At 34.3% G+C, this 12,183-nt stretch overlaps 1 protein-coding gene across 2 annotated transcripts in view; it reads left to right on the forward strand.

The window, feature by feature from the left end:
* The first annotated feature begins 3,260 nt into the window (after positions 1–3,260).
* The window catches only part of LOC124362573 (DNA-directed RNA polymerase, mitochondrial), a 52,325-nt gene continuing 43,402 nt past the window's right edge, over positions 3,261–12,183 (forward strand). For both annotated transcript variants that reach the window (XM_046817196.1, XM_046817197.1), the window contains exons 1-3: positions 3,261–3,494; positions 7,366–7,494; positions 8,497–9,079. In XM_046817196.1, the coding sequence (XP_046673152.1) occupies positions 3,449–3,494; positions 7,366–7,494; positions 8,497–9,079 (758 nt within the window). In that variant the 5' untranslated portion in view covers positions 3,261–3,448. The remainder of the gene's footprint in view (positions 3,495–7,365; positions 7,495–8,496; positions 9,080–12,183) is intronic.

Below are 12,183 nucleotides of genomic sequence, written 5' to 3' on the forward strand. Positions count from 1 at the left end.
CGAATCCGTAACCTTTCGGATCTGGCTTGGATGGAAGGATTTTTCCACTCGTTTACATTTAGGTTGGGGTTCTGCTTATTGAAACATTTCAAGTACCTTTTCAGGTGTCTTCTTCAGAAGCTTCGGGTGAGCTTCTGAAAAACACCCTAGTGGGACCTCAAGATGTCTTACGCAGACCCACTCTCAGAGAGATGTCATCTCCCAGAGGTTTTATTCTTTGAATAACTTCTTCCAGCCAAACGTTTGGTGTGCTCGTTGATGCAGGAAGCAATTAAAACACCTTTCTCTAGGTAGGTGCCCGCAAACGATGGAACGGAACCATCCTCCAGGGGTTGGATTTCTTCCATAATTGCGTCCTCGATGGCTTCTCCTTGCTCTGCACTAAGCTTCGCTTCCGGGTAGCCTTCGAGGGCTATGGCCATTTTGATCGCAGCGACCTCTCTGTAGGTAGCCTTGGGTGTGCTACCAGAGGCTTCGGGCTTTTGGGTTTCCCTCCTAGCCTTCTTTGCGGGTCCCTCAGCGGAGGGCGGGGTGACCAAGGTGCCTGTGGGGCGTTTGGCCGACCCCTCCCCGCCTTGGTAACGCAGTTGGGCCGGAGAGTTGAGACTTCCTGCCGTTCTGGGTTCTTTTTCTTCTTCTTTTCCCCCCCTCCTCCACTTGGAAGGGTCAAAAGCTTCACCCTTTTCGAGAAGTTTAGCCTTTAGTGCTTCTCTTCTTTGAGCAGTGGTGAGATTGGGCCTCTTCATTCTGAGGTTGCCGAGTTGCTCTGTGGCATCATCCAGCGTACCTGTAGACATGGGAGTGCTTGGGCTGTTGAGGAGCTGATCTTCTATATCTTGAAGGGATTTTGCTTCCTCAGCGCTTGTACTGCCTTCCTCAGATAAAGCCTTGCCATGTATGGGAGCTTCAGTGTGCAATGGAACCTCCTGTGTTCCTAAGGCACTTTGTTGAGGAGAAGGTAGGGATGTTGGCATAACAACTCTTGAGTTGTGTTGCCAGGTGGTGGTGGTATGTGCGAGGTAGCTTCAGGAGCTACCTCAGCAGGAAAGAGGGTAGGTTAGAAACAGCTTCAGGAACTGTTTCAAGGGTTGGTTGGTTTTGGTTTTTGTTTCTGTTTCTGTTTCTTTTCATATTGTTCCCACGAGAAGCTAGGGAATGGAAGGTCGACCCAGACAGAGCCCCGCATGCCTGGGTAAGCTGCTTTTAAACTGGAGGGTCGCCGGTGTCCAGAGTCCGCATAGTAAAGACTGGTTTGCCACCAGCCATTCAGCCCTGGCTACGCTGTTCCACCGTGGCTTGGCCCCTAGTGGGAGAAATGAAAGGGAAACTAAATCGAAGAGTTGAGGAACTTTACCTCAGATAGAAGAGAGTGAAGAAGAGAGATAGGCTGACACATAGAAAAGTGTGCCAGCCCATAGGCCTCCAGAACAAGAAGAGAAGGGATCTGGAGCATTAGCTAGGGTACCTCGGGGTCGCCAATACCCGTACGGCCTCGAAAGTAAGACCGCCCCTGAGGTCGTAGCGACTTAGTGGTTCTCCATAAGTTGGTGAACGGTGAGATGGTTTGCCCAGACGTCCTTCAACTCCTCAATTTCAAGACACCATCCAGCACTCGTTCCAATAACCTCTTCATGAGGCAACACTATGGGACTATGCAGCAAACAGCACGGTGGCACGCCTGCAGAGGGCCGGCAACAACCTGCCTATAACTGTCGACCTGTTCCATGATGGCGTGAGAACATTGAAGTGGAAAGTGAAAGGTGCAGTGCTACCAACGTAAATGCCTCCACTTAATGTCTATCATAATATTATACCATCAGTTTTTGTTTGTCTTTCGCTGCTAACTTATGCCACACATATTTGTTCATATTCTCTGTTTATTGTATGCCATAGTTTATCTTATCACTATTGTTATTTTTACTGTTTACTTTTTTTAAACATTGTTATGAATATCCCTGTTATATTATTTTATAGTTTATTATGTTATTTCTGTTATTATGTTATTTCTATTGTTATAGTTTATTTATTGTTGCGTTCTTTCATTATGGAATTGTTACAGTTTTAAAACATTTATATACGTATTTATTCTAGCATATATCATGCCTTGCAATAGAGTATTATGTAATATTTTTTCAGTCTTTCACATGTTTTGTTGTGGAGTTTTTTGTTTAGGTTAAGTTATAATAATTTAGTATATTGATCTTGAATGTAAAAATGGAGAGTATGTCCGTTGGAAATAAATAAATAAGTATATGAGAATGTAAATCTATTGAGAACATAAGTACCTAGGTATCGCACATAGGTAGAGCACATAGTAGGCTTATAAAATAAACTTTATTTTTTAATTTATTTTTATATTACAGCATACTCTTACTTCATTTCTAAAAATATGTATCGTAATATTTGTTCAATTAATTAATATATACAACACAAACATATTTGCAACACCATCACTATACATTTTCATGGGCCACGTTAATAACATGTTAGCAAACCTAACCATTGCTGAGACAGAGTCACTGATTGCGGCCAGTTGATCTGACCGCTGACCTATCCTGGTCTTTCCATACTATCCTCCGCCCACCAAGCTGTCAAGGCTGGCCCTATTACCCGTATACAGCTTTTGTGACTATCATCTTTCCCTCATAATTGATTAATTGCATTAATCACGCTTAACTTAACAAAATTTGTTTTGATATACACTCATCCTTTACCACATCTATATTTTATTAAATTTTTGTAGTAATATGCATCAACTCGGGCCTAAGCGCAGGCCATTCTGCGTATGTGTGCCCATTTCCTCAGAACACGTCTTTTCTCTACAAACAGAAAAAACATTGCAATTTATTAATGTTTCAGTTTTAATTAATATTTTTCAGTATAACAATTTTGACAGTAAATGTACTCGAAATTTAAACGTCTATACAAGTATATCATACAAGTTCCTAAACTTGTGTACCAGTGTAAAATCTTTAAGTTTTCTTTTTTGTTTGCAGTTGTTTATAAATATTAGAAATAAAGTTGATACTTCACTCATTAATTAATTTATTTATTATAATATACTCTTTAAATAGTAATATTATATTTACAGAAGGATAATTACTGTTTAAATATACATTTTATAAAATGTTAAATATATACATTTTATTACACGTAAGAGAAAATGGACCTGTTTTACAGGTGACAGTGGAGACATGTTTTTTCCCTAGTCTGTGGTTGGTGGAGTGGTGTATGTATATTGTGCTTTTTTAGGTATCCTTCCTTTGTAGTGGGTTATGCCGACGATGAGAACAGTCTAAATTAACCTTAAAAATGTTTAGAAAAACACTGTGTTGAATGTTAAAACATAATTTATTTAAAATGTATCGGTTGTGTAAATTTTCCCGTTTTTTAAAAACTTTCCAGGCCTCAAGTATTAAACATTCAAAGTTGCACGAAAGTGTGCTCTATGTGTGGTATTGACAATAACATACCAATTCATAACCCCAAAACTGGTAAGGCATTGTTTGTAAGGTATTAGAATAGGCTAGTTGTTTGCATTTATATTCTAACCTATACCTTTAAATAAGTATAATTTAAATATGTTTACATACATCCACCTATATTGGATGTAAAATATTATATAGAGGCAGATTAGGATATCTGAAGACAATAATATGCACAATATATATAGGCATAATAATCAATATTTAATATACCAAATAGGCGTACAGAACTGTTAATTGGTAATAATGTATATCAATTTAATGTAATTTAAGATTAATTTATAACAAATAAGACAGGACGATATTAATTAAAGCAGAAAATAGAACATTTTTGCAGTATTTTAAAAGCTTACTCCTGGGTAGACCTAGCAATTTGCTCTCACTTTATTAATTGGTTTGAAATATCATTTCTCAACAAACATACTTTTCTCCTCTGTAACAGGTATTTTAGTACCATTTCATTGTTTTAAAGGTTGGGAAATCATCGTTAATAATTTTTTAAAGGTATTTCATTTACTTTACAAAATTAGCCTAATTGTCAATCTACAAATCATTTTATGTTTACAGTTTAAAATTGTATTTACAGAGTTTGGTAAATATTAAGATCAGCGATTACAGCTCCAATCGCCGTAATTTTTTTCATACTAACACAGGTTAACGTAATTTCACCGAAAAAAATAGTCTCGGTAATTCTAAGCAATATATGGGTCAACCCCGATTTTTCTCATATTACAATATAATGTTCCAATAGTCAATTAGAAAAGGAAATGACTAGAATTTCTTGCCGGAAAGCAGTTATAGGGAGCAGGCAACTCATATTACAATATAATGTTCCAATAGTCAATTAGAAAAGGAAATGACTAGAATTTCTTGCCGGAAAGCAGTTATAGGGAGCAGGCAACCGCCAAACGGTCATATATTGCTTAGAGTTACCTATTAGTGATCAGGGGCACTGACGTGATCTGGGCTTCAAATTTGGAACTACTCGAGTTAATTTTTTTTTCTAAAAGAGCAAGCAGCGCGAAGCGCTGCGCAGCGGGCAGGCATCGTGCGTGATCCTTTTTTTTATTAAAAATTTCTGATAAATTGTTATTACATATTACAATATAATGTAGGTAATGTATGTAAAACAATTTTAAACACATAATTACATGCTGGAAAGCAAAGTAAACCAATATAATCCGCCCAGTACAAAATCTCCGTAAAAATCTGGTAAAGGAATCTGTGTCATTCCTTTGGCCTGAATCAATTCAGTATAGACGAAGATCACGCACGATGCTTGCCCGCTGCGCAGCGCTTCGCGCTGCTTGCTCTTTTAGAAAAAAAATTAACTCGAGTACTTCCAAATTTGAAGCCCAGATCACGTCAGTGCCCCTGATCACTAATAGGTAATTCTCGCGGTTGCCTGCTCCCAATAATAACTGCTTTCCAGCAAGAAATTCTAGTCATTTCCTTTTCTAATTGACTATTGGAACATTATATTGTAATATGAGTTGCCTGCTCCCTATAACTGCTTTCCAGCAAGAAATTCTAGTCATTTCCTTTTCTAATTGACTATTGGAACATTATATTGTAATATGAGTTGCCTGCTCCCTATAACTGCTTTCCGGCAAGAAATTCTAGTCATTTCCTTTTCTAATTGACTATTGGAACATTATATTGTAATATGAGAAAAATCGAGGTTGACCCATATATTGCTTAGAATTACCATAGTCTCGATTATCACTAACATATAAAAACCAGTTTTTCGGCAGTACAATGTTGGCAATACAAAACACATAAATAACAAGATTTTCGACTATCAAACTAAAATCAATGGCCGACCATGGTCGTCTTGATGAGTTGACAGTAGTCACGTGACAAACAGGAAAGTTTCCGATTGGCGGGGCGGATCACGTGACCTATAGGACGGCTTCGATTGACCGCCAGACGTAAACAAACAAACCCACACGGAGAAGGAATAATTAGTGAAGTTATTGACATGGCGTGCGATGGTTCTTGTCACACGCTAAAAATACCCTAGCTTGCCTATTCAAAACTCAGATCACGCGATGCTTGCCTGCTGCGCAGCGCTTTAAGCTGCTTGCTCTTTTAGAAAAAAAATTAACTCGAGCTTCCAAAGTCCAAGCCCAGATCACGCCATGAATGCTTACACACAAAAAACTGAGACAGAACTAACACAGGTTTCATTACAGGCAAAAGATAAGCGGTGCGTGCTTATCACTGATAAGATAAGACGAGTTTATACTAGATCTAGTACCTGGACTACTGCCCTACAAACTAAAAACACCAAAAAAGTGAATAAATGCACTGTCAGTCAGGTTTTTTTTTTATTTTATTTTTTTCAAATTTTTATTTGGGGGGGAGTAAACGGCTACGGTGATAATCGGGACTATTTTTTTCGGTGAAATTACGATAACCTGTGTTAGTATGCAAAAAATTACGGCAATCGGAGCGGTAGTCGCTGATCTTAAGATTTACCCAGAGTTTATACGGATTATCTTCCAAGTCTTTTGTTGTGATTTAAAATTAAACCACATTTGATTGTAATATTAAATAAAAAAAAGATAAAAGAGATATTACAATTTGGAAAGACCAGAGCTTTTTTTTAATCTCGTAAAAGGCACTAGTAGTTGAACAGGCTAAAAGTGATGCCTTCGGCCACGCTACGCACTCTAGCCTCCTCTCACTACGCCCACCATACTTCATAGCCAGTTCCAACTGGGCCTACTCACTGAAGAGAGAGAAAAGTAAAAATGGCAGACAGCAGACTATAAAACCTAACTTATGCACTTACAAATTTACTCGGTTCGCTAAAAAAAAACAATCTAGGGGTTGGCACATTAATAACTAAATATAAATTTTACATTTATAATTAAACTGTCAGTGGCTGGAACAAAAATAAAACTGATAATATTACCTCTGCATTAAGGTTTCTATTAGTAAAAAAGGGCCAAAGAAACTGATCCCTCACAATTTCAAGCCAAACGTTTAATTTTTCAGGGTGCTGGGTATATTTCTTTCTTATCCAATGAGGGTTAACATCAACCCAATAACGAGCATTGTATCTTAATGTTACCGTTTAGCATGAAAGTTGTTTCATCTGAGAAAACAATGTTGTTTAATCTAATTGTATTATTAATGTCTCACATCATTATTTCACAAAATTCAACTCGACAATCAAAATCGTCCTTACGAAGTTCCTGAACTAAACGAATTTTGTACGCATTATTACCACTGTTATGTAAAACTTTACAAACTGATGTTTGAGATGTACCTAATATTTGAGAAACATTTCTTGTTGAGGCATGAAGATCTTCTACAAGTACTACAGTGATCCTCATGTGATCAGATTTTAAAACGTCAAGTGACAATGCTTCGTTTTGTAGCTGATTTTAGTTCTCCAGGTTTGGGGCGGTCTTTAACACTGCCTGTTTCCTGGAAACATTCCAAGGATTGTTTTTTAAACTCCTGATTTAGATTCAGGGTTTCGAATGGGATAAGTGTTTTTAAATACAGTCTTTAATTCATCATAAGATCTCACACGGTCTCTGCAGCCTCGAACATCATCAGGATTTTGATACGCTCTGGTTCACTAAACACTCCATGTAATGTAAAGTATCACAAAAACACATCTTGACTTTGTTAATTCCAACCAGAAGCTGAACATGATACTGGCTGGACTTCCTCAAAACTAATAGGATAAAGGTCAGAGAATAATTAAAAAAATTAATTTTTACTATAGACAAACACAAATAAAGAAAATATTTAAAAAATTTAAAGTGTTTATAGGTAAGGGACTTTCCTATATTAGCCTATTCTTATATGGTCTAACTTATCATTTAAAGCTGATGACTAATATTGAGGTAAACATTTTCAGGCTCAAAAAAAGAAATCACACTACAGAAGAGACAGCAGTCAACAAATCCAGATGTAATTTTTATTAATGAACTTGCAAGGAGAAAACGTTTTCGCAAAAACAAAAAATTTTTTACAGAACTTTTGGAAGGTAAGTAAAGATAAAATCTGTCAAATTTTTACAGTAAGTACAGTAAAATAAATTTTTTGAACTGTATTCTGAAACAGTTCCAAAAATACTTTAAAGCGGAGAATTCTAGCCTAGCTTGTCACACAGTGTTAATCTATTACAAATCAACTAACAGTATGTTACAACAATTTGCTTTCTATATCTGGAAATAAACTGATTTCTTAAATTTTTTAAGACTTAATGTATTAAAATCAATCAGATTTTAATCTTAAATTATTCTTATTTATTCAAAGAACAAACTGCAACAATTGTAGGTATAGCACTTGATGGAAACGTAAATTGAATTAGACATATAGGAAAGGTTACAAATATTTTTTATCAAACTTTTAAGAAAATGTCATTATATTGCAGTTATAAATTAAATAAATATATCATAAAAATAACTAGTTTATTTTACTGATATTTCTTAACTTTTAACCTGTTGACGAGAGTGTTCATGTCATGTGACGTTGTTGTATAATAGTAATAATAGTTTCATCAAAACTAACCTCAAATGAGTATAAAAAACACTATCTATAAGTTTATTTTACAATTTTAAGCATATTTATTTCTTCTTAGAAATTTTGTTTGCGTTTGAAATTCTTTAAAACAAAGAAAATGTATTGCAATATTCCACATGAAGATAATATGTAGTATCTGAGGGGCCTTCGCTGTTTGCATACATATGTGGCAACGTCTGTAGTTTCCTTTTATGGCTTGAACTGTCAAATAGTGGGTGGGAGAAATGGCGGCCGGAGAGTTGAAGGGGTCCTTGGCTCCACACATGGGCCGTGAGACAGTAACGGTTGCTTCATTTTCATATATATATATATTCCAAAAATATATTCTCAACTAAAACATAGTGTAAATTTATTATTGTAAAGGTGTTTTTGTTAAGTTCCAAAAAAACGAATTTTTTATAATAATTTTATTACTGAATTGGTTTTAAGATTTGATTTTACGTATGTATTCTCTCTTTTTTAGTTTTCAATGATACCTCCAAGGAAACAAAAGCATCAGTTAGAAATTTAAAACCGAATGATGTGTTTCGAATTTCTGAAAACCCTGATGTTGGATTGGATCATGTGCATAAAGTTAAGAAAACACCAAAGACACAAAAGGTGAAAAAAGATAAAACCAACACAATTGACCTAAATTCTATAAACACATTTAAAATAATTGAAGATAAACTTGACAGTAGTCACGCCAAGACAAAGAGTAATTCCAATTTAAGTAAATCCAATGCTGGCACAAAAGAAATCTCAGACATTTTAAATAAGCATCATGAAGATACAGCAGACTTTTGTGATTCAAAGTTTGAATCTGACTTCATAAAAACAAATTTGTCAGAGGATAATGTCAAAATTCCTGCAGAAATGCGTGAACTAATTCCACTACAAGAAAGAATAGAATGTGATACACTCCTTCCACCTGCAACTTCACCGTTTCAAGTAGATATTGAGGATGTATATGACCTTCAGCATGAGGAGAGTGAGAGTATCTCAAACCTTCCTATCAGCGAAACTTTACCAAATGCTCCATCAGAGCCACTGGAAGAGAGAAAGAGGTAAGCTGTAATAGAACAACTTATAACTGCTTTAAAAGCAAATATAACCCTTTGTAGTTTTCTCATAGTGTACAGGTCTAAATATGTTGTATACCCAGCTTCAGACTGAGCTGTATAACCACTTTTACTTCAATTATGTGGATCTGATGATGTTTTCATTGAAAACAAAAGGCTTCATAGAAATAAAATTGGAGTGTTTGTTTTTAACAAAATCCAATAAAAAAGGAGTTTCTACAATTTAGTTATAGTCTTTTCACTACTTCTAATCACATTTGTAATACAAGAAATAAACTTCAGCTAAAAACTGAGATTCATACTTAATATTTTCAAAAAAATCAGTCTTTTACTTATGTAAATTCTTTAACATTTTGCCTCATAGTATTAAGTCAGTACCAGATGTGGTTGTTTTCAGAAAACTTTAACGTTAACTGATCAGAAAGGTTTATTATAGTGTGCGAGAGGCTCTTGAAGACAAACAATCCAATTCCTAACATTTAGTAATGTTCACTTATTGTATAAATAACTATCAGCATGGATTCCGGAATGTAAGATCGGTTGTGAGCGCCGCTGTTTCTTTTATTGAATCTGTTATTGAGTCCGTTGACAAAGGAAAAAATACAGCTGGTATATTTATGGACCTTTCCAAAGCGTTCGACAGTGTAAAACATAGTAAATTATTAGAAAAACTTCATGTCATTGGAATATCTAAAAGGGCTCTTAATTGGTTTTCTTCTTATTTGACAAATAGATCTCAATTTGTGGAAATTACCCATTTGACAAATCATAACAGAATTATCAAATCATCATCAGCTCATCAGCCAATTAAGTTTGGGGTGCCCCAAGGTTCAATCTTAGGGCCTCTGCTTTTTTTGTGTTATCTTAGGGGTATAGAAGATACCTTAACCTATAGGCAAAATTCAAAACTATGTCTTTATGCTGATGAATCTAATTTGATCATGTCATCTAATTCTCCAGAAGAAACAGAAATCTTTACATTTGTGGAATTGAATAATATTGGAAACTATTTTCACAATCACAACTTATTGTTAAATTCACAGAAAACAAAATTTATAAATTTTAAAACAGCACAGAACAGAATCACAACAGAACCAATAATAACTTATAACTCATTTAACATTGAAAAGGAAAATCAAATTAACTTTTTAGGTTTAACAGTTGATGAGAATTTAAATTGGGATGAACATGTACAGAAAATTTTAATTAAAATTAATTCAGGAATCTTTGCATTATCAAAAATGTCTTTATTGTAATTTGGAAACCTTAAAAAGTATATATTTTGCCCATGTTCACTCCCACCTTTTATTCGGTATAGCATTATATAGATCAACATAAAAATTAAATATGGATAACATTTTGAAGCAACAAAAAAGGGCCATTAGAATTATGCTTAAGCTGAAACGTGATGATTCAGCCAGAGAACATTTTAAAAAATTAAAAATTGTTACAGTTTTTCGTCAATATATATTTGAAACAATTCTTATTGCCAAAAAACAAGAACTAGAGGCAAAATCAATACCATTATCCCACTCTTATAATTTTAGGAGGAGAAATGAGATAGTTCAGCCTCACAGGTTAAAATTTTTCGAGAAAAAGCCCTCATATGCAGGTAACACATTTTAAAAAATGTTAAATATCCTGAAAATATTAAAAAAGTGAATGATTGGTCAAAATTTAAGAAAATGCTCAAAGAATAATATATAATGAATTTAGCAGTTTATTCATTAGATGAGTTTTCCACCTCCCATAGTTAGCTGTAGTTACACAACATTTCTGTATGTAGTATGTATTATTTTTTGTTTTAGGTTTATATTTTATTTTGACACTATTCACTGTACCACCAATGTACATGATTCATGAAAAAGACGTTTGACTATTGACTATTGACTATCTAATGCAAACTTTCAATGTATTTTATGTGTGAATAAACGAATTTGAATAGAATCAGCATGGCTTCACCTGAGGGCATGAATTTACACGGAAAAATACCATGGCGGTCCCAGAAAACAGTAAAAATCAATTTGCATGTTGAATGAGTTTGATTGTACTTTAGTGACCTTGATGATGAATTTGTATGATGCCATTCTATAGATTGTTGTTTCATTTTACATTTGAATTGAGATATCGAAGTTTTGTCACCAATCACTATATCATCAAACATTTTACTACTACTAATAACATAGTTTTCAAGAAAACTTTGCTGCCCTGTGTTTTGTTTATCAGTTAAAAGGTGTGGGGTCCATCATACACAAATCTTTGTATAGCTTAAACAATTAGTAATGTTTCAAGGATAAGTGAATGTGAAATCATTAGAAATTGCTTTCTAAGTTTGAACATCTAATATGAAATGTCAGTTAACTTCAACATGATTGTCAATTTGTGATACTCTTCACAAAAGTGGCTTTCATCATAAATGTTAGTCCTAGATATTGTTTATAAAACAAATAACTGATTGAATTTCATAGTCTGTAAAACTGTTGTGTAACACATTGTTCACAAATGTCAAGAAAACCAAAATAGACAAAAATAAAACAATGAAACTTGGTGGAATTTGTATGGAAGCGCTGGCTGTATGTGATGTTGGAACTGAAGCCTATCAAGTTTTTGCAAAGAAACAGCCATCACTTCCTGGACAACCCTCGTATTTACTATACCCAATGCCAGTAAAAGTTAGTCATTTATTTTAAAGACAAATTTCAAATATATAAACCTTTATACATTTGTAACATTTTGAAAGCATGATATATATATATATATATATATATATATATATATATATATATATATGACATTTTTGAATGACTTTATCTACTGACTAAAGCCTAAATATTTTAACATTGTATTGGTCAGTGCAGTTGTCTGTTTGTTACCTTCACTATTTTACGCAAGATATCAATGTCTGCCTATCTTAGTGATGAAAGATATCTTTCTACAGTGTATATTCATAAATCCTACAGGAAAAATAGAAATCCATCAACACAATTTTTCTCACATTTATAATCACAACGAATATATTTAATAAATATTCTATATAAACGTAGTAATCTAAAATTTAAAAAAAGCGTACATGTTAGTCTATCTATGAC

Source organism: Homalodisca vitripennis, chromosome 5 (assembly GCF_021130785.1).
Source record: "Homalodisca vitripennis isolate AUS2020 chromosome 5, UT_GWSS_2.1, whole genome shotgun sequence".
In the NCBI taxonomy this organism is placed as follows: Eukaryota; Metazoa; Arthropoda; class Insecta; order Hemiptera; family Cicadellidae; genus Homalodisca; species Homalodisca vitripennis.